This window comes from Saccopteryx leptura, chromosome 2 (genome assembly GCF_036850995.1).
Source record: "Saccopteryx leptura isolate mSacLep1 chromosome 2, mSacLep1_pri_phased_curated, whole genome shotgun sequence".
Classification (NCBI taxonomy): domain Eukaryota; kingdom Metazoa; phylum Chordata; class Mammalia; order Chiroptera; family Emballonuridae; genus Saccopteryx; species Saccopteryx leptura.
In genome coordinates, this window is record NC_089504.1 from 182,943,000 (window position 1) to 182,966,330 (window position 23,331).

The 23,331-nt window shown below is 42.9% G+C and overlaps 1 protein-coding gene across 1 annotated transcript in view; it reads right to left on the reverse strand.

The window, feature by feature from the left end:
• Positions 1-23,331, reverse strand: part of ATF7 (activating transcription factor 7) — a 144,451-nt gene that overhangs the window by 28,048 nt on the left and 93,072 nt on the right. Inside the window, exons 3-4 of the mRNA XM_066369604.1 lie at positions 8,028-8,124; positions 1,912-2,030 (exon numbers count right to left, since the gene is read on the reverse strand). Of these exons, the coding sequence (XP_066225701.1) occupies positions 1,912-2,030; positions 8,028-8,124 (216 nt within the window). The remainder of the gene's footprint in view (positions 1-1,911; positions 2,031-8,027; positions 8,125-23,331) is intronic.

Genomic DNA, 23,331 nt, shown 5'->3' on the forward strand with positions numbered 1-23,331 from the left:
CACCCCCTTGCCCTCCTTTCCCTCTCTCTCTCGATTGGTTTGAGCACATTGGCCCAGGACACTAAGGATGGCTTCATGGAACCTCTGCCTCAGGCACTACAAATGGCTCCACTGAGAGCATGGCTCTAGTGGGCAGAGCACTGGTCCCAAATTGGGGTTGCCGGGTGGATCCTGGTCAGGTTACATGTGGGGGTCTGTCTCTTTATCTCCCCTCCTCTCATTTGGAAAAAGAAGAAAACAAAAAATAAACAAACAAAAAAAGGCCCTGAGACTCATGGACATAGATAAAAGTGAAGTGATTACTAGGGAGAGATGGATAGGGAAGGAGAGAGTAAAGAGGGAGAAATATATGGTTATGGGAAATGATTTGACTTTGGGCGATGGACACAGAATGCAATCAACAGTTCAAATGCTATACCTGAAACCTATGTATTCTTATTGATCAATGTCACCCCATTAAATTTAATTAAAAAAAAAATTAAAAATGTAACTTCTTATGACCCAGAGATTCTACTTCTGGATATATATCCAAAAAACCCCAAAACACTAATATTGCAGTATTATTATAATAACCAAGATATGGAACCAACCCAAGTGTCCATCAATAGACGAGTAGATTAAAAAGCTGTGGTACATATACACAATGGAATATTACTTGGCCATAAAAATGAAATCTTACCATTTATGACAGCATGGATGGACCTGGAGGGTATTAGGCTAAGTGAAATACGTTAGTCAGCCTGACCAGGTGGTGGCGCAGTGGATAGAGCATAGGACTGGGATGTGGAGGACTCAGGTTCAAGACCCCGAGGTTGCCAGCTTGAGCGCGGGCTCATCTGGCTTGAGCCAAAAGCTCACCAGCTTAGACCCAAGGTCGCTGGCTCGAGCGAGGGGTTACTCAGTCTGCTGAAGGCCCGTGGTCAGGGCACATATGAGAAAGCAATCAATGAACAACCAAGGTGTCAAAACAAAAAACTGATGATTAATGCTTCTCATCTCCCTCTGTTCCTTCTGTCTGTCCCTATCTATTCCTCTCTCTGACTCTATCTCTGTCCCTGTATTAAAAAAACAAAACAAAATAAAACAAAACAAAAAAAGAAATACGTTAGTCAGAGAAAGATAAATACCATATGATTTTACTTGTATGTAAAATCTACAGACCAATGCCCCCCCCCCCCCAAATTGGAAGAGATTCATAGACACAGAGAACAGACTGATGGGGAGAAGCGTTGGGGGACTGGGTAAAAAAGTGAAGGGACTATCAAGTACAAATTGGTAGTCACAAAATAGTCATGGGGATGTAAACTACAGCATAGGAAAGACAGTTAATATTGTAACAACTATGCACAGTGCCAGGTGGGAACTGGCGATATCAGGTGGAACACTCAGTCAAGTATATGATTGTCTAACTACTATGCTGTTCACTTGAAACAATAGAGATAATATTGAATATAATTGAAAAATAAAATATAAAAAAATCCTTAAGTTTAATATTTTGAATATCACTAGAAAGCTACTTGAAGGTAAGAGCCACATACACAGAAACAAAGAAGAGTCTAAATATGATAAATGTTGGTTGGCTGATTAAATAAAAAGAGTCCAGGTAAGAAGGCTGATTAGCTCAGGGAAGAGTGGGATTTGGCACACACACACACAAAAAGTTATCTAACAAAATATGAGTAACTTATAATCTTTTAACATCTTAACATATTAAAAGCAAATAATTTTAACAAATAAATTACTGAACTATAATGTTCTACTGGAAGTCCAAGAAGACTGATTTTGGTAAAGACAGACTCATGCCAACTCACTGTTTGACCCCCTCAAGACCTGGATGGCTGCCTAGGATTACTGGGTACTCTCTCTCTGTTTCTGTAGATCCAAGCCTGCAAGCTTATCTTGTGTTTTTACCTTTTTTTCATCTTCATCTGCAGCTTTCTTGAATTCATGTTCAAAGGAGCTAGCTAGTTCATTGAAGAGCCCCACCTCCTCACAGTTCTTCAGGAATCTAGTCGGAGTAGGAGTTTGATCTGTAGATATGAAAAGAAAAGGATATTCTATTTTAATATCTGACTTGAACTTAAAACTTGAAGGTATTTGGAGAACACATTTTTATTCTTGTATTTGGAGAGAGTCTCAGTATTAGGGCAAATTTGCTTTTATGGTGCTCTAGGAAGTGAAGACTGGTGCTGGGCCAGCAGAGGGTATCAGTGCTGTGTTGCCTCAGGGCCAGCAGAGGGAACACAGGACAATGCTTTGTTGTTTGACTATCCACAGAACCACCTTTCTCCCAGAGGTTGGTTTCACCTTCCTCACCCAGAACAAAGCAAAACCACCAACCCAGGTGGAGTATATGAAACCTCCAGATTTGAAAATCAAATACAATTAAGCAATACTTTCTCTTTAAACTTATTTCCTGCTCAGTCTGAAGTGAGCAGGTAGTTCAAATCTGATGAGAAGAACTCAGAACCAGGTGGTTGAGTTTGCTTGCTAAGGCTAACAAATTAGAAATGGTACATTGTCTTTCAGTGGTCACTGAGGTCAGGAATGCCTTCTGAAGGCATTCCACGCAAATCAAGGGGCTGGGGAACAAGACAGCAAGATCATGAGCTAGGAAAGGAAACTGCAAACAATAGAACAGAGATCTGGGCCCAGAGCAAATTCCGGAAACCAGGATATTTGGATTTAGATTTGCCAGCCAAAATATCCTCTTAGGGCAGGGGTCTCAAACTCAACTCAGCATGTGGGCCGCAGAGCAAGATCACAGCCGTTTGGCGGGCCGCACTAGGTCTACAAAAGGCAACTGTTACGCAACACTTTTCTCACTGCAGTTGAAAACAAAAAAAAATCAGCACAACAAGCACAATCGTACATGCAGTTTACTCAGTGTCACAAAACGACCAGAAACTGTAGTTCGCATCACAACTGCTGTTAACTAAGCTAATATCTAGCTAGGATGCTAGAGAAATGAAAAATACAAGTAGGTCCCTAGGCTTACTTAATTTTATCCAAAATATTTTGAACTTCGTGGATTAGTCTGCGGGCCGCACAAAATTGTTCGAGTTTTGAGACCCCTGTCTTAGGGGCTACACAAATCTTTCCTCAATACAGTGCCTCTGCCCTTAGGAAGAGAAAGGTTCTCAGTTACCCATGGCAACTTTTCAAGCAACTTGAATTTTAGATTTGAGCTTTCCCTCTCCCCATTCTGCCTTTCTAGTTTTTCTTTTAGGTCAGCTGAATCTTGTTCCCTGATCCTAACCTTATTAGATGGTTTTCCTTGACATGGTAGTTACCTCATGGATTCACCTGATAGCCCAAACCACTAGACTGAATGACAGAAATAGAACAATGTTTAAATAATATTTTAAGGAGAACTGGAGTTAGAATCACTCCTTCTAGCATGATCAGTTGGGAATAGTCCAGTGGGATTTTCCATGGAAACAACAGAATAAAAAAAAAAATTAAACAAAACCTCTTCTGAATCGGAGTGTTTGGAAAAGTTACCACTACCTCCCAAAATAGTTTTAAAGGCTTCTCTGGCAGCTTTGGTTGGCCAACGATAAAGACACTTTCCCTCTATCCCTGGGTGAGTGGAGGTAATATCCTTTATGCTTAGAGAGAACTTCAGTAAGGGCACACAAAAAAATTACAACTCAAGTGAAACAGAATGGGGCAGCTAAGGGCATAGCTACAGCAGAGGAGGGCCTTTGAATCTCTGGTCTGAGGCTCATATAAACCATTCCTGAACAATGTATAAGAAAATGTGTTTGGCCTATGGTGGCACAGTGGATAAAGTGTGGAACTGGAACGCTGAGGTCACCAGTATGAAACTATGAAACCCTGGGCTTGCCCAGTCAAGGCACATATGACAATCAATAAACAACCAATGTGAACCAACTATGAGTTGATACATCTCACTCTACCCATACCCCTGAAAAATCAATAAATAAAATCTTTTTTTAAAAAAAGTATAAGAAAACCCACAGCCTGCTCTGATGAATCTGAAGCAATAAACAAATGTTTACTGAATATCTTCTATATATTTTGGTGTTGCATGCATATACTTGTGTGAAAATTTGGGGGGAAAGAGAAAGAGTATAAGAGTTTTGTCTGAATATAAGACATACCTCTTACCCTAGAGAATAAGAGAATGCCTTCTAGTTGAGGAAATTAAACTAATACACATAGCATCATTATATATATATATATATATATATACACACATGCATATATATATATATATAAATCAGTGTCATGTGCAGTAGAGAATAAAATTATTGAGAAACTTAATAAAGACAAATTAACGACAGAGTAGTCAGGAGGTTTCTAGAAGTGGGACTTGAGCTAGGCCTTCAAGAATAACTTTACCTGGTAAAAAGAAGATTTGGAAGATAAGAGGAATAAGGCAGGTGAAGGCATAGAGAGAGGCAGGGTATGGGCACCATGTATAGCTAAGGAGAAAAAGATATGTCTAGGTCAAAAGGTAATCCTGTGGGGTATATAAGTTGTATATAAAGTAGAGCAGGTACCATGGGGCTAGGTTACGGAAAGCTGAAAAATCCAAGTATCAATAGCCTTAAAGTAAGAGACAATGGGAAGGTAATGACAGATTTTGAACAGAGGAGAAGAATTTAAGGAAGACTGGCTAGTCAACAGAATGTGAGAAGGATTATAGAAGAGACTAGTTAAGAAGAGAGACCAGCTAGGAGCTTATGGAGGAATTCAAGCATAATGAAGATGGTGGCAGAAAGAAGAGGACAGAGAGAACAGAGAGAATTTGAATAAAAAAATAAAACTAAAGATTTTGAGAAAACCATCAATGAATACCAAAGGAGAAGGAGTTGGGTTTAGGGCAGTAGTCCCCAACCTTTTTTGGGCCACGGACCGGTTTAATGTCAGAAAATATTTTCACCTGGCCTTTAGGGTGGGACAGATAAATGTATCACGTGACCGAGACAAGCATCAAGAGTGAGTCTTAGACAGATGTAACAGAGGGAATCTGGTCATTAAAAAAAAATAAAACATTGTTCAGATTAAATATAAATAAAACGGAAATAATGTAAGTTATTTATTCTTTCTCTGCGGACCAGTACCAAATGGCCCACGGACCGGTACCGGTCCGCAGCCCGGGGGTTGGGGACCACTGGTTTAGGGGACAAAAAGATAAATTTGGTTATTGATATGAAGATTTGAACAGCAGAAAGCCAATCAAGTTAAGTGTTCAGTTAGGGGATGGAATACATGTGAAATACAAGTGTTAATTTACAGATCTGAGAATGGTCAGCCTAGATGCGACAGCTGACATCATGTGCAATGGGAGGAGCACTCCAGAAGAGCATGTGAAGAATAATAGGAACATACTCTCTCCTTGGAACTATCCTGTCTCAATTTCTCTCACCACTCCTGGACATGCAGCATTGGCTTTTCTACCCATTTGTAATAACCTCTCTAATTTGATAACCTTGCCTCAAATTTACCTCTTTCATAAAATGTCTCTGATTAATTCCATTTAATATTAATTCTCCCAGTATTTTTATTGTTTGTATTATTCACGTGTACTAGACTACAAATACTAAAATTATTTTCAGCATGACCAGGCAGTGGCACAATGAATAGAGCGTTGGCCTAGGACACTGAGGACCCAGGTTTGAAACGCCAAGACTGTCAGCTTGAGTGTGGGCTTACCAGCTTGAATGCAGGGTTGCCGGTTTGAGCATGGGATCACAGACATGATTCTATGGTCACTGGCTTGAGCCCAAAGGTCATTGGCTTGAAGCTCAAGGTCACTGGCTTGAGCAAGGGGTCACTTGCTTGGCTAGAGACCCCTGGTCAAGGCATGTATGAGAAAGCAATCAATGAGCAACTAAGGTTCTGCAACGATTGAGTTGATCCTTCTCATCTCTCTCCCTTCCTGTCTGTATATCCCTGACTATCCCCCTGCCCTGCTCCTTCTCTCTTTCTGGCTAAAAATTAAAAAATAAAAATAAAAAATTAAAATTATTTTCTTTTTCTTTTTGCCTTAAGTGAGAAGCAAGGAGGCAGAGTGACAGACTCCTGCATGCGCCCTGAAAGGGATCCATCTGGCAAGCCCCCTATGGGCCGATGCTCTGCCCATTTGGGGCCATTGCTCAGCAACTGAGCTATTTTAGTGCCTGAGGCGAGGCCATAGAGCTATCCTCAGCACCTGGGGCCAACTTGCTCCAACCAAGCCATGGCTGTGGGAAGGGAAGAGAGAGAGATAGAGAGAGAAGAGAGAGGGGAGGGGTGGAGAAGCAAATGGTTGCTTTTCCTGTGTGCCCTGACCAGGAATTGAATCTCAAACATCCATATACCAGGCTGATGCTTTATCATTGGGCCAACTGGCCAGGGCCACAATTTTTTTCATAAATATTTGCCCTAACTTAATGAATTTAAGTATGTGTTATTTACATATTTATACCCTATTCACTCTTCCCTATAACTCCCCTAGGCTTTCTTTTTTTAAAAAAAAAATTAATTAATTTTAATTTATTGTGTTAACATGAATTCAAGTGTCCCACTCAATATAACTTACTCACCCCCACCTCCTTGGCCCTCATAGTCCCCCCTCCTCCCTTTCCTCTGGGATTTGCTGTCCTGTTCTCTGTATCTATGTATTAGGTATATATAATTTCACTAATCCCTTCACTTTTTCTGATCCCGTCTCCTCATCCCCCTTCCCTCTGACAGCTGTCCCTCTGCTCCCTCAGGCTTTCTTTCTTTCTTTTTTTTTTACAGAGACAGAGTGAGTCAGAGAGAGGGACAGACAGGGACAGACAGACAGGAACGGAGAGAGATGAGAAGCATCAATCATTAGCCTTTCATTGCGCGTTGCAACACCTTAGTTGTTCATTGATTGCCCTCTCATATGTGCCTTGACTGTGGGGTTTCAACAGATCGAGTAACCCCTTGCTGGAGCCAGCGACCCTGGGTTCAAGCTGGTGAGCTTTTGCTCAAACTGGATGAGCCCGTGCTCAAGCTGGCGACCTTGGGGTCTTGAACCTGGGTCCTCTCACATCCCAGTCACATCCCAGTCCGATGCTCCATCCACTGAGCCACTGCCTGGTCAGGCTCCCTCAGGCTTTCTTAAGGATCATTAATGATTCTCACTCACATCCTTTTCTAGGAATTGCAATCAACAAGATCCTAGCAAAGTGTCTGGTGTACACAGAAGATATTCAGTCAATATTTGCTTAATTAATAAGGAATAGATCTTTAACGGCAAGTGCTTTCTTCACGTATAAAAGTATGACAATAGATTAAATATTGAAGTAAGCTTGCTTAACTCAGGCTAAATCAGAGCCCCTCATGATATAAAAAAAAAAGCCCATTTTGGTTTGTATGTCTGTTTAGCTAAAAATTGCATAACAGAACTGCTCCACGGTTCAAGAGAGGTTGCTGAGAATGGTCTCCTGAGACAGCGTATGTAAGCAAGACAATATCTAAAACAATCAGTGAGAGGTTCCAGGTCACCCAACCTGGCATAGAAAAGTCCCACTGACACAATGTCTTGTTTAAGCTTTGGAAATGTGCCCTCAATAGTGTCTGGGTTCACAAGGGAAGCTGAATTTATGAACTGACAATCTGCTTGCTCGGGGAAAACTGACACCCAGTAGAAGAGAAGCAGCCAGACTAAGTCAGCTTCCTTTCTTTTGTTCACCCCTTCACTGTGGGTAGGGAGAAATGTCAAAGGCATCTTTTGTCTATAAATCATTCAGTCTTAATAAAAAGAAGACAAGGAGGGACTAGACTGAAAAAAGCTAAGACCAAACCTCAACACACCTACTACCCCCCAAATCTGCAGAACCCAATCTTATATTAAAAATAGAGAGTAGAGGGCACAATACAAACTTGGGAGCTTTTAGTGTTCCCTTTTCCTGATTAAATGCAGATCACATAAGGGCTCTTAATGGGAGAAGGAGAGTATAGCTCCCAGTACATCTGGTCCATGGTATTAATCTTAACTGTCTGGTGATATCAAGGCATGTGGCTTCTGGGGCATCAAATACCTGCAATGATGACTGAATCAGTTCGGGCTGGGCCAAATTTCAGTGTCATCTCATGCTTGTGTTTATGAACTGCCAGGTGGTCCTCATTTGTAAATCTCTGAAACGAAACAGAAATAGAGATTTGAAAAAAAGTAATTTAGTGCTCTTTTAAAATGTCCTACCAAACATCCTACAATAAGGTTGGCTGCTGAAAAGAAGGACTGAACAGAAAATGGAAAGGAGAAAAAATGAAAAGTTATGGAAAAGGAGAAGTGATGGATTATAAAAGAGAAAATGGGGAAGGAGAAAAAGAGACACTAGAAACTGGGAGGACAAAGGAAAGGGAAGGCTGTGGTACCAACTGCTCTGTAATATTAGGTCCAAATGAGAGAAACGGACAGATTGTTGCTGAAGTAGGGTCCAGGCAGGAGGCTCCAAATGAAAAAAAACATTAAGGCAAACTCGTAAGAATCAAGGGGAAAATAATTTTTAATAATAATAATAAAGAGAGAAGAATGGAAAGGCTGGGCACTCACTAGTCATCACAAAAATAGGAAATTCAGAATTAAGCTCTCCATGGTGAGGTTGAATTGGACTATTCATGAGAAGGCTAACAGGGAGATAAATTATGCAGGATTAGGAGAACCATTTAACTTCCTGGCCCCCACAATGCTACAGCAGGCACCTGCCCAGCTATTTGGCTCAGGGTTTTAATGAGTCAGGAAGGAGCTGTAGAGGACAGAGGCCCAACGGCCAGCAGTAATGGCACATACCAGCCCTACTGGCCAAATGCTGTCTCCCTTCATCAGGCAGCCCTCCTGGGCTCCATCAGCCATAAAGGGTCCAGTACAATGCTGCTGGCTATGGAGTGGTAGAATAAAAATGCAAGCAACATTTTTTTTGGTAGGGTAGGGAGAGGCCTGCAGGCAGTATGAGGGGAAGGGAAAAAGAGATGGTATAGAGATGATTTATTTAGGAGTCTGGGTAAAAGGACAATGAAAAGGTGAGGCTAGGTCTGCCTCAGTTCATGACTAAGTAAGACAGGGTTACTGGACAAGATTTATGCTCTGACCTGTTCTTTAAAAGGGGCAGGTGAAGAGAACAGATGAGTAGTAATAATTCAAAAGAATGATAACCTCAAAATTCCCTTTGAGGCTTAGTTGGCCATGTTTCTTCATTAAAACACACCTACAACACGTAACAGTTTGGATGCTGCAGTTTTTCACAGTTCCTTCACCAGCCAGGTTCTGAAACATGGTTCTATTTGTCTTTTTGTTTCTAAAAGAAGAGAAAGACTGGTGGCCCTGGCTGGTTAGCTCAGTCAGTTAGAACACCATCCCGAAACACCAAGGTTGCAGGTTCAATCTCTGGTTAGGGCACATATGGACATATGGGAGTGACCAATGAATGCATAACTAAGTGGAATAAATACATGCTTTTCTTCCTCTCTCTCCCTTCCACTTTCCTCTCTCTCACTACTATCAACCCCTCCCCCAAAAGTTCTCTTTAACTCTCCTTTATTAATATACATTTTTCACTGAATACCTTTAGCCCTCTTTTCTACAGTTCTTCCTGCCTGTAAACTAAATACATAGGAGTTGGCCCCATCCCAGCTCCTACCTAGTCAAGAAAGTAACACTAAGCTGTTTAAGTTCTTTTACCTATATCTGAGAGTAGTTTTCCCCAAAATTTCTGAGTCCCTCTGACAACTAAAGACAATTTAAGATCTAAAATTCTTCTGGGTTAGGCCTATAGGCCTGAAGGGCAAAGGGAAATTTTAATTAAAAGTATGAAGAACCAGCCCTGGCGGTTGGCTCAGTGGTAGAGCATTGGCCCGTGGTGTGGAAGTTCCGGGTTTGATTCCAGGCCAGGGAACATAGAAGAGGCGACCATCTGCTTCTCCACTCTTCCTCCTCTCCTTTTTCTCTATCTCTCTCTTCCCCTCCTGCATCCAAGGCTCCACTGAAGCAAAGTTGGCCTGGGTACTGGGGATGGCTCTGTGGCCTCTGCCTCAGGCACTAGAATGACTCTGGTTGCAACAGAACAACGCCCCAGATGGGCAAAGCATTGGTCCCTAGTGGGCATGCCAGGTGGATCCCGGTTGGGCGCATGTGGGAGTCTGTCTGTCTACCTCCCCGCTTCTCACTTCAGAAAAATACAATAACAACAAAAAAACCCAGTAAAGTGTGGGGAAATTTAACCAAGAACTTTCATGCTCTCTTCTTTTGTTTAACCTTAGGCATCAACTTTTTCCATTACAGATATTTCCTTAAAGAAAACAAAGATGGGGTGGAGTGAAAAGGAGGAAATAATGACCTATTACCCAGGGGTATAATATTTGTTGGTTATACAAGTCACTGTAAAGGGTCTGAGACTGCCAGGTATTTGGCAAAAGGGGATGGACAGAACCTAGTCTACAATGAAGATAAAGCATCTTTTTGGAGGAATAAGAATACAGTGGATTGGCCCTGGCCAGTTGGCTCAGTGGTAGAGCGTCGGCCTGGCGTGCAGGAGTCCCGGGTTCGATTCCCAGCCAGGGCACACAGGAGAAGCACCCATCTGCTTCTCCACCCCTCCCCGTCTCCTTTCTCTCTGTCTCTCTCTTCCCCTCCCGCAGCCAGGGCTCCATTGGAGCAAAGTTGGCCCGGGAGCTGAGGATGGCTCCATGGCCTCTGCCTCAGGCGCTAGAATGGCTCTGGTTGCAACAGAGCAACGCCCCAGATGGGCAGAGCATCACCCTCTGGTGGGCATGCCGGGTGGATCCCAGTCAGGCGCATGTGGGAGTCTGTCTGACTGCCTCCCCGTTTCCAACTTCAGAAAAATACAAAAAAATAAAAATAAAGAATATAGTGGATTAAACGGGGGTATACATGTTCCAAACGCATTGGAAATGTTATAACAATCTTTTTCAAAAATATGTTTACATGTTCTTCAAGAAAATTTCATGTAGGTAGCTTAGAAAATTTAGCAGAATGTTCTAGAATCTAGAAGACTGACTTTCAAGCCAAAAGACCTTTTTTATTATCAGAAATAGTTTGCTCAAAACTGAGTGGTAAACTGAAATATATACATGTGAGAACTTTGACATCATCCCACCCACTCCCTTTCTTCTTCCTTAACTTCTCTTTTTATCCCCTTTTTAGAAGTTGAGGCCAAGGGAAGATAGTAAGCATAGAAAAAACATGGCAAAACTGTTCTGTGCTTTCAAATCAAAGTGTTCTCCTCAACCCCCAAATTTTTGTTTAAGCTTTGACTAGTCCATTGTAGACATTTCTACACCAAAATTCTGATTTTCTTTTTTAAACGGGTGCCACCAGAGGGATCGTCATATTCTCTTGCGGGTCTCAAAAGCATCCCTTTTTGGGAAAGATCTCTGGGCAAGCAAGCAATGGTTTGTCTGCTGCTTACCTCCCTCTCCCCACCAGTGATGTTGTAATCACAGAGTCAAAATAACAGCACGTTCCAAATCTCAGAAGCTGTTGTGGCCTGAGCACAGCTTGAATCTAGCAGAGGTTTCCCCATACTTCTAGAGCAACTCTCTGCCTCCAAGTCTGTCACCATAATTCAGGTTCTGCCTTTGCTTCAGCGCCTGGGCAGAAAAGAACTCATTTGATACTAGGTATTGAGGTCATAGTTAAAAATCATTTAGGAAAAGGATTTCAAAATTAAGCTATGGGGTTGCTTTCCCCAGTATCTCCCCAACAATTCATTGTGTGGGCTTCTCTATTTGAAAGGTTGGTGACTCTTGCTTGGGATCAATACTCTCCATTCATGTCTTTGCTGGTCTCTGAACACATTCTACTGCATTAAGACTTGAAAGATTTGTAGATGTGTGATGTTAAGGCACAGGATGGTAAGAACTATGTTACTATTCTTTTTTTTTTTTTTTTAAATTTCTGAAGCTGGAAACGGGGAGAGACAGTCAGACAGACTCCCGCATGTGCCCGACCGGGATCCACCTGGCACGCCCACCAGGGGCGACGCTCTGCCCACCAGGGGGCGATGCTCTGCCCCTCCGGGGCGTCGCTCTGCTGCGACCAGAGCCACTCTAGCGCCTGGGGCAGAGGCCAAGGAGCCATCCCCAGCGCCCAGGCCATCTTTGCTCCAATGGAGCCTTGGCTGCGGGAGGGGAAGAGAGAGACAGAGAGGGAGGAGGGGGGGGTGGAGAAGCAAATGGGCACTTCTCCTATGTGCCCTGACCGGGAATCGAACCCGGGTCCCCCGCACGCTAGGCAGACGCTCTACCGCTGAGCCAACTGGCCAGGGCCATATGTTACTATTCTTAGTCTGTAAATAGTCCTTTTGATACCATCTTGTTGACGATTTAAAAAAAATTGAGCTGGGAGAAATATTTTAAACCTCCATCAGGTTTTTTTGGGTTTTTTTAAATTTTTTTATTTTTTTGTATTTTTCTGAAGTTGGAAATGGGGAGGCAGTCAGACAGACTCCCGCATGCGGCTGACCGGGATCCACCTGGCATGCCCACCAGGGGGCGATGCTCTGCCCATCTGGGGCATCGCTCTGTTGTGACCAGAGCCATTCTAGCGCCTGAGGCAGAGGCCATGGAGCTATCCTCAGCACCCGGGGCCAACTTTACTCCAATGGAGCCTTGGCTGTGGGAGGGGAAGAGAGAGCCAGAGAGGAAGGAGAGGGGGAGTGGTGGAGAAGCAGACGGGAGCCTCTCCTGTGTGCCCTGGCCAGGAATCGAACCCAGGACTCCTGCACACTAGGCCGACGCTCTACCACTGAGCCAACCGGCCAGGGCCTAAACCTCCATCAGGTTTTGCTTGGACTAGGATTGTTTCATATTTTAAAAGGAAACACTCAGCCATGGCTGGTTAGCTCAGTCAGTTAGAGCATCATCCCAAAATACCATGGTTGGGGATGACATACCTGTATGTTCCCTGATCTCTGCTCAGGGAACATACAGAAGCAACCAATGAATGCACAACTAAGTGTAACAACAAATGAACGCTTCTCTCTCTCAAATCAATCAATAAAAAAAAAAAAGGCAACTCCCCTTCTGTTACAACTTTGTTGCAAAGTCCTGACTTTTTTTGTTTTATTGGTCCTCTAGCTCTTGTTCCTCTTTTTTGCACATCCCTAACTCCATTCATGACATCCTGTTCCCCCTGAGCTGTCTGTATTTTCCACTTCAAAAGTTGGGGTTTGAAGAGAACTAAAGGTGGCTCTCCCACCATTAGCATCACAGGGTTTGATAACCTGGCACATGGGTAGGAAAAAAATTACATCTTAACTATCAGTAAATTCTAACCAAAATTTAACATGCCTAATTCATAATAGCAACCACACATATTTTCATATCTCATTACAGCTATTAGATATCTCAACATTTCTTTTATATTCATCACTGCTTTGAAATTATGATTGTCACCAGAACCACCATTAGAACTTGTTATTTAATGGGTTAATTAAAAAGCACATATCTTATATTATCAAATATTTAAAATCTTTTTTTTTTTATTATTCTGAAGTGAGAAGTGGGGAGGCAGAGAGACAGACCCCAGCATGCACCCGACTGGGATCCACCAGGCAAGCCCACTAAGGAGTGATGTTCTGCTCATCTGGGGTGTTGCTCTGTTGCAACCAGAGTCATTCTAGCACCTGAGGAGGAGGCCATGGAGCCATCCTCAGCGCCCGGGCCAACTTTGCTCCATGGAGCCTTGGCTGTGGGAAAGGAAGAGAGAGACAGGGAAGAAGGAGAGGGGGAAGGGTGGAGAAGCAGACAGGCGCTTCTCCTGTGTGCCCTGGCTGGGAATTGAACCCAGGACTTCCACACACCGGGCTGACACTCTACCATTGAACCAAGTGGCCAGGTCTAAAATCATTTTTGATACTGCATTTCAAAATTTGGTTTCCTTGGTAATCCTATGCATTGTATTTTATTAATTTTAGGACATTACGGCCCTGGCCGGTTGGCTCAGTGGTAGAGCGTCGGCCTGGTGTGCAGGGGAACCGGGTTCGATTCCTGGCCAGGGCACATAGGAGAAGCACCCATTTGCTTCTCCACCCCCCCCCCCTTCCTCTCTGTCTCTCTCTTTCCCTCCCGCAGCCAAGGCTCCATTGGAGCAAAGATGGCCCGGGCACTGGGGATGGCTCCTTGGCCTCTGCCCCAGGCGCTAGAGTGGCTCTGGTCACGGCAGAGCGACGCCCCGGAGGGGCAGAGCATCGCCCCCTGGTGGGCAGAGCGTCGCCCCTGGTGAGTGTGCCAGGTGGATCGCGGTCGGGCACATGCGGGAGTCTGTCTGACTGTCTCTCCCCGTTTCCAGCTTCAGAAATTAAAAAAATAAAATAAAATAAAATAAAAATTTTAGGACATTACTCTGAGAAAGGGTTCATGGGTTTTACCAAACTCCCAACTGAGGTCATGACACCACAAAAGTTAAGAATCCCTGATTAGTCTGACCAGCCGGTGGGGCAGTGGAGAGAGTGTCAGCCTGGGATGCTGAGGACCCAGGTTCAAAACCCCAAGGTTGCCAGCTTGAGCGTGAGTTCAGCTGGCTTGAGCACAGGCTCACCAGCTTGAGCACTGGGATATCAGCTTGAGCGTGGGATCATAGATATGACCCCATGGTTGCTGGCTTGAGCCCAAAGGTCACTTGAAGCCCAAGGTTGCTGGCTTGAGCAAGGGGTCACTTATTCTTCTGGAGACGCCTGGTCAAGGCACATATGAGAAAGCAATCAATGCACAACTATTGGTACTACAACAAAGAATTGATGCTTCTCATCTCTCTCCCTTCTTGCCTGTCTGTTCCCCACCTCTCTTGTTAAAAAATAAATAAATAAATAAAAATCCCTGACTAAACCAGGTAGTGGACTACCTGGAGGTGAAGCCCAATGTGCCAAATTTTAAGAAGCAGGGCTCCAGTCATCTCTTTCTGCTATTTCTAAGACAATTCCTTTTATTTCTTTTTTTTCCCTTTTTTATAGCAAGAGAAAGAGACAGAAAGGAAGGGAGAGAGATGAGAAGCATCAATTCTTTGTTGTGGCACCTTAGTTGTTCATTGATTGCTTTCTCATATGTGCCTTGACTGAGGTGGGGGCAGGCTCTAGCCAAGCCAGTGACTTCTTTATCAAGCCAGTGACCTTGGGCTGTAAGCCAGTGACCATGGGGTCATGTCTATGATCCCACACTCAAGCTGGAGATCCCATGCTCAAGCTGGTGAGCCCATGCTCAAGTTGGATGAGCCCATACTCAAGCTGGTGACCTCAGGGTTTTGAACTTGGGTCCTCGGCATCTCAGGTGGACGCTCTATCTACTGCACCACTGCCTGGTCAGGCCTAGTTCTACTTCTTCATGTGGCTTCTAGAAAATTTAAATTACATATGTAGCTTACATTTATGGTTTGCATTATATTTCTTTTGAATAGCTCTAATCTAGATAATATGCTAAAAAATCTGACAGGAATTTTAATTATATGCCAATTTTGAATCTTTCCCCCCAAACCCATTTTTCATAAATGCTATTTATACTGTTTGACAGTGACTCTCAACCAGGGGCAACTCCACTCCCCAGGGACATTTAACAATGTTTGGGGCCATTTTTGCTTGTCACAAATAGGGAGATGCTATTGACTTTTAGAAGGTAAAGGCCTGGCATACTGATAAATATACCATAATACACAGGACTGTGCCCCAAAATAAAGAATTATCTGACTCAAAATGTCAATTTTGTCTCTGTTGAGAAACTCTGCTACAGGGTAACAGGGAAAGGAAGAAAGGGAAAAAAGAGGCTGTTTTTTGGGTTTGGTTTTTTTTTTGGCTTCCCTTGCCAAACTGCCAACACATGTTTTTGGATCTGAACTTGGAAGGAAAAAAACAGGCAGAAAACTCCCAACCTCACTTTATAAAATGGCTGATGGATTACAAATCTGCAAATAGTTAGAAAAATTAGGAAGATGGAGACGGAGGCACTGTGACTGAGAGAAGAACAGAATAAATGGAATTCTCATGTACTACCTTGTTAGTAACAAAGAGCTAATACGGAAGAAGTAAATCAGAACATCTCTGGATACTTCAGATTTTCACTCCCCAACAGAGAAAAAAATAATTAAGACAGGAAATTTTCTTAGTTTAAGAAATGTTAAGAAGCATAAAATGGAATATAAGGACAATGAGCAAGTCATACTGAAAACTGGTGTTAGTTGCAGAATGGGAAGGGAAAGTATAATTTCTTATTAACAGTTTTCCCTGGGAGATCTTTGGTAAAACCACCTTTTATTTCTGCGAAGTTTTATTCTCACCCCTCCTTCTATAACAGGAGAATCTGAATCCTCCCTACTAGCAAACTGACTAAATGTACAGAGCAAAGTAAAGAGTTAGAAATGGCTTGATGAACAAGGATGGTGAGAACTGTAAATTATTAATGCATTTCAGTGAATTAGATCCTTAGATTTTTAATGTTAAAAAATTGATATATAACATACAAAATACAAATCTTAAGTGTATATAGCTCAATAAATATTTATATAAGTATATGTCTGTATAATCAGAACCCAGATCAAGGTATGAAGGAGAGTGGAGGGATGGACAAAAAAAGTGAAGGGGATAAGAGGTACAAATTTTCAGTTATGAAATAAGTAAGTCACAGGGATGTAATGTCAATAATATCGTGATAATTTTGTATGGTGATAGAAGGTTACTAGAACAGTCGTGGTGATCACTCCCTAAGGTCTACAGATGTCAAATCATTATGTTGTACACCTGAAATTAACATATTGTATGCCAACTACACTTAATGTAGTACCTGGCATACAGCATATACTCAGCTAGTTTTCCCTTTTCTAATCTCAAGGTAGACAGGTATTGTAGCAAAAGTTAGTTTTGCTTTGAAAAAATAATTCTAAATAAATCAACATTTTAGTGAGAGTTCTTTTCCTAATCCTGTTAATACTAGTTTCCCAGAAGCTTTTTGAAATAGCAGCACTAAACAGCACTGAAAAGAAGGCTCAGGGGTACATGAGAACTCAGGCCAAACTAAAGCTAAATTCTTGTCTGTTGACTCTGAGGCAGGGGAGAGCATATGGGCTTTAGAAATGAAATAGTTTCAAGCTAAATCCTTTGTAAAGTATTGTGACCAATGAAACTTCTGTGCAATATGCACTCAACCCCTAGCCAAATTCATTCCTGAAATGTTGTTTTTGGCCACCACAGCTCTAGTTTCCACGTGGATTTGCCTCACACTTAAAAATGCTCTTATATCCTGCCTGAGCAGGCAGTGACACAGTGGATCGAGTGTCGGCCTGGGACGCTGAGGACCCAGGTTCAAAACACCGAGGTCGCCACTTGAGCGTGGGCTCACCTGGCTTGAGTGTGGGCTCACCAGCTTGAATGCAGGGTCTCCAGCTTGAGCATGGGATCATAGACATGACCCCATGGTCGCTGGCTTGAGCAATGGGTCACTGGCTGGGCTCTAGCCCCCCCCCTCCTTCAAGGCACATATGAGAAAGCAATCAATAAACAACTAAGGAGCTGAAACGAAGAATTGAAGCTTCTCATCTCTCTCCCTTCCTGTATGTCCGTCCCTACCTGTCCCTCTCTCTGCCTCTCTGTCTCTTTTCCTTAAAAAAAAAAAAAAAGCTCTTATATCCTGACCCACGATTAATTCACATCCCTTTCCTTGTTTTAGAACAGAAGACTGGGGGAAGATGACAAATCAGGACTCTTTAGTTATTAGGAAATGAGCACTGAATGCCTAAATTATTAGGGAATAATGCAAGGAATTGAGTTTATATTTGTGATAAGTCTGAAAAGTCATTTATGCTGAAACCTATTCTCTTCTCTAAAGTTTCTGGGTTTGGCAGGGCTCCACGGACAGAATAACTTAAAAAAAATTTTTTTTATTATAGTATCAAGTACTTTTTGGCACATTTTGATGAAGGAAATAGTATAAAAAAGCCAGAGGAAACCTGAGAAACTATGGGGAACAAGCTCTAGCACAATGATACTGGTGCCGAGCAGGGTGGAAAGAACAAATGACCTTTTTCTGAACATTATTTAATCACTTTAATTGATCATATATTCTTTTTTTTTTTTCCCCAGAGAGAGGGATAGATAGGGACAGACAGACAGGAACAAAGAGAGATGAGAAGCATCAATCATTAGTTTTTCGTTGCGACACCTTAGTTGTTCATTGATTGCTTTCTCATATGTGCCTTGACCGTGGGCCTTCAGCAGACCAAGTAACCCTTTGCTCAAGCCAGCGACCTTGGGTCCAAGCTGGTGAGCTTTTGCTCAAACCAGATGAGCCCGTGCTCAAGCTGGCGACCTCGGGGTCTCAAACCTGGGTCCTCCACATCCCAGTCCAATGCTCTATCCACTGTGCCATCGCCTAGTCAGGCTGATCATATATTCTGAAAGAAGAAACTGTTGATCTGCAAAAGACTTGATAAAGCTTCGCGTCCTCTCTGCAGTGTTTATATTCCCAAAGCAAGCTATTTATGTTTGGGGAAATAAGGAAAGGCAGAAGAAGGGAAGGGGCTAAATATACACACCTCAAAACCATCTGTACCGTACGTAGTCAATCCTAGGCTCTGCTTTCTTTTTCAAGATGCTGCTGTTTACTAAATGAGTCACACATCCTGCTTTGAATGCTTCACAGCTCTTGAAGGAATCATTTCAAAGTACAGAATTGTTCAACAAATAAATACAACTACAGCAGCAGCACCTCATAGTCTGCATGTGTGAGCATAGTACTTTAAGAGGAAAAATAAGAACAGGAAACTTCTTCCCAAAATACTCTAGAGAAAATGTCAGGGGAATGAAGGAGGACAAACTAAAGGGAGGGGGAAAATCTCCTGTACCTAAGGTAAATTCTTTTGTCCATGAATAGAAGAATTTTCTGTTTTGGGAAGGCTGTTTGAGTAACTTAAAGAGAAGATTCTGGCAGCTGATTAAATTAGTCTGTTGTAAAAAGAAGGAATTTTTGAGAGCAGACATTATTTGGTAGGTGGTCTAAGAGTAAAACCATCTGGTAGAATATAGGACCCACAAGTGCAAGGATCCTCATCTGTTTGTTCATAGAAGTGTACCAGGCCCTGGCCGGTTGGCTCAGCGGTAGAGCGTCGGCTTGGCGTGCGGGGGACCTGGGTTCGATTCCCGGCCAGGGCACATAGGAGAAGCGCCCATTTGCTTCTCCACCCCCAACCCCCTCCTTCCTCTCTGTCTCTCTCTTCCCCTCCTGCAGCCGAGGCTCCATTGGAGCAAAGATGGCCTGGGCGCTGGGGATGGCTCCTTGGCCTCTGCCCCAGGCGCTAGAGTGGCTCTGGTCGCAGCAGAGCGACGCCCTGGAGGGGCAGAGCATCGCCCCCTGGTGGGCAGAGCGTCGCCCCTGGTGGGCGTGCCGGGTGGATCCCGGTCGGGCGCATGCGGGAATCTGTCTGACTGTCTCTCCCCGTTTCCAGCTTCAGAAAAATACAAAAAAAAAAAAAAAAAAAAAAGTCCTGACCGGTTGGCTCAGTGGTAGAGCGTCGGCCTGGAGTGCAGAAGTCCCGGGTTCGATTCCCGGCCAGGGCACACAGGAGAAGCGCCCATCTGCTTCTCCACCACTCCCCCTCTCCTTCCTCTCTGTCTCTCTCTTCCCCTCCCGCAGCCGAGGCTCCATTGGAGCAAAGATGGCCTGGGTGCTGGGGATGGCTCCTTGGCCTCTGCCCCAGGCGCTAGAGTGGCTCTGGTCGCAACAGAGCAACGCCCCGGAGGGGCAGAGCATCGCCCCCTGGTGGGCAGAGCGTCGCCCCCTGGTGGGCGTGCCGGGTGGATCCCAGTCGGGCGCATGCAGGAGTCTGTCTGACTGTCTCTCCCCGTTTCCAGCTTCAGAAAAATACAGAAAACAAACAAACAAAAAAAAAAAAAAAAAAGAAGTGTACCAAGCAGCTAGAACAGGACCTTCACACAGTAGGTGCTTAATAAATATTTGCTGAATAAATGTCAAATGTAGCAGAGCTCACTGAAATTCTACAAAGCATCCCCCACTTACAAAACTCTTCTCCACATACATAAAGGTGGAAGAATTTTCAACATCCATATCCAAAAGGAGAGTTGATATCTTAAGTATCAGTTCTTTCCTATGGAACAAAAGGCTGGCCCCAGTCAAGACCAAGAATACCCTAATAAAAGGAGTTCAGAATAAGAAACAAACAGAATTTCAAAAATTAAGACAATAAGAAAAGGTCAAAATAGCAGGAAAGAGTGAACTATTAGACAGGGAAACTAAGAAAACAATCCCACTTAAAATTGTACCTATAAACAGTAAAATAAAATGCCTTGAAATAAATTTAACCAAGGAGGTAAAATAACTTTATTTGGAAAATTACAAGACACTGAAAAGGATACAAATAAATGGAAGCATAAACCATGTTCATGGATAGAAAGAATTAACATTGTAAAAATGTCTACACTACCCAAAGCAATTTATAGATTCAATATAATTCCTATCAAAATAGAAATGGCATATTTCATATAACAAGAACAAATAATCCAAAAATTTATATAGGACTACAAAAGACCCCAAATAGCCACAGCAATCCTGAGAAAGAACAAAGTTGGAGGAATCACACTACCTGATATCAAACTACACTACAAGGCCATAGTAATCAAAACAGCATGGTACTGGCATAAAAACAGACATATAGATTAATGGAACAGAATAGAGAGCCCAGAAATCAACCCATGTTTATATGCTCAATTAATATCTGACAAAAGAGGCAAGACAAACAATGGAGTAAAGACAGTCTATTCAATAAATGCGGTTGCGAAAACTGGACAGATACATACAAAAAGAATGAAACTAGACCCCTTTCTTTTACCATATATAAGAATAAACTCAAAATGGATAAAAGTCTTAAATGTAAGACTCAAAACCATAAAACTCTTAGAATAAAACATAGGCAGTATGATCTCTGACACTTCTCTTAGTAATGTTTTTTGCTGATATATTTCCTCGTGCAAGGGAAATAAAAGAAAAAAAATAAACAAATGGCATTACAACCAACTAAAAAGCTTTTTCTGCACAGCAAAGAAAATCATCAAAATTAAAAGACAACCTACTCAATGAGAGAACATGGTCATGAATGATATATCTGATAAGGGGTTAATACCTAAAATTTATAAAGAGCTCATACAACTCAACACCCCTAAAAAAACCCCAAATAACCAAATTAAAAATGGGCAAAGGACCTGAATAGACACTTTTCTTTTCTTTTAAAAGATTTTAGCCCTGGTCGGTTAGCTCAGTGGTAGAGTATCAAACCAGCATGTAGATGTCCTGGGTTCAATTCCCAGTCAGGGGACACAGAAGTGACCATCAGCTTCTCTACCCTTCACTCCCCCCCTTCTCTTTCTCTCTCTCTTTCCATCCTGCAGGCATGGCTCAATTGGTTTGAGCACGTTGGCCCCAGACACTGAGAATGGCTCCATAGCCTGGCCTCAGGTGCTAAAATACCTTGGTTGCTGAGCAATGGAGCAATGGCCCTAGATGGGCAGAGCATCACCCTGTAGGGGGCTCACCAGGTAGATCCTGGTCAGGGCGCATGTGGGAGTCTGTCTCTCTACCTCCCACCTCTCACTTAATTAAAAAAAAAATTTTATTTATTGACTTTAGAGAGGAGAAAGATGGGAGGAAGGAGTGGGAAGCATCAACTCATAGCAGTTGTTTCTCGCATGTGCCTTGACCTGGCAAACCTGGGATTTAGAACCAGTGACCTTAGCATTCCAGGTCAATGCTTTATCCACTGTGCTACCACAGGTCAGGCTGAATAGTCACTTTTCTAAAGAGGACATACAAGTGGCCAGGAGACATATGAGAAGATGCTCGGCCCTGTCCGGTTGGCTGAGTGGTAGAGTGTCGGCCTGGCGTGCAGGAGTCCCGGGTTCAATTCCCAGCCAGGGCACACAGGAGAAGCGCCCATCTGCTTCTCCACCCCTCTCCTTCCTCTCTGTCTCTCTCTTCCCCTCCTGCAGTCGAGGCTCCATTGGAGCAAAGATGGCCTGGGCGCTGAGGATGGCTCTGTGGCCTCTGCCTCAAGCGCTAGGATGGCTCTGGATGCAACAGAGCGACGCCCTGGTGGGCGTGCCGGGCGCATCCCGGCCGGGCACATGTGGGAGTCTGTCTGACTGCCTCCCCGTTTCCAGCTTCGGAAAAATGTAAAAAAAAAAAAAAAAAAAATCACAAGAAGATGCTCCACATCACTAATAATCAGAGAAATGCAAATTAAAACCACAATGACACCTGGCCTGTGGTGGTGCAGTGGATAGAGCATTGACCCGGAACGCTGAGGTCGCTGGTTCGAAACTCTAGGCTTGCCTGATCAAGGCACATAAAATAAATAAGATAAGTAAGCAATGAACACCTGAAGTACAGCAACTATAAGTTGATACTTCTCTTACCCACTTCTCCTTTCTCTGTAAAATCAATAAATAAAATCTTTTCTTTTAAAATTTTTAAAAATATTTTATTTATTGATTTTAGAGATGAGGGTAGTGAGAAGCAGGAAACATCAACTGGTAGTAGTTGCTTCTCGTATCTGCCCATTCAACTGGGTGAGCCTGGAGTTTTGAACTGGTGACCTCAGCATTCCAGGTCAATACTTTATCCACTGTACTACCACAAGCCAGGCTTTATTTATTTATTTATTTTAAACATTTTGTTTATTGTTTTTAGAGAGAAGAGAGAGAAAGGGGAGGAAGAGTGGGAAGCATCAACTTATAGTAATTGCTTCTTGTATGTGCCTTGACTAGGCAAGCTTAGGCTTTTGAACTGGGAACCTCAGCATTCCAGGTTGACACTTTATCTACTGTGCCACCACAGGTCAGGCATAAAATCTTAAAAAGAAAACACACAAAAAACCCCCAAAAATAAGCTATAAGCTCACAATTCTCAGAATGGCTATCATCAATAAATCAACAAACAAGTGCTGGTGAGAATGTGGAGAAAAGGGAACCCTTGTGCATTGTTGGTGGGAATGCAAATTGGTGCAGCAGCCATTGCAGAAAAAAGTGTGGCAATTCTTCAAAAAATTAAAAATAGAATTTCCCTATGACCCAGCCATTCCACTCCTGGATATATATATTTGGCGCATGTGTGCCTCTCTATTTTTATCACTTAATGTATACATACTGACGTAGCAAATTAACTAAAACAAAGTTGATTCACGTTAGTCTTATGTGTGAAGCCACAGTGTACCCATAGCTACTGATAAAGTTCATTTACGCCACTGTAATTTTTAAGAATTTCAACAAGGAAGAAATGCTACAGAAGCATGTCTGTCGCATCCACCATATTCCCCGGACTTAGCACCCTCCGACTATC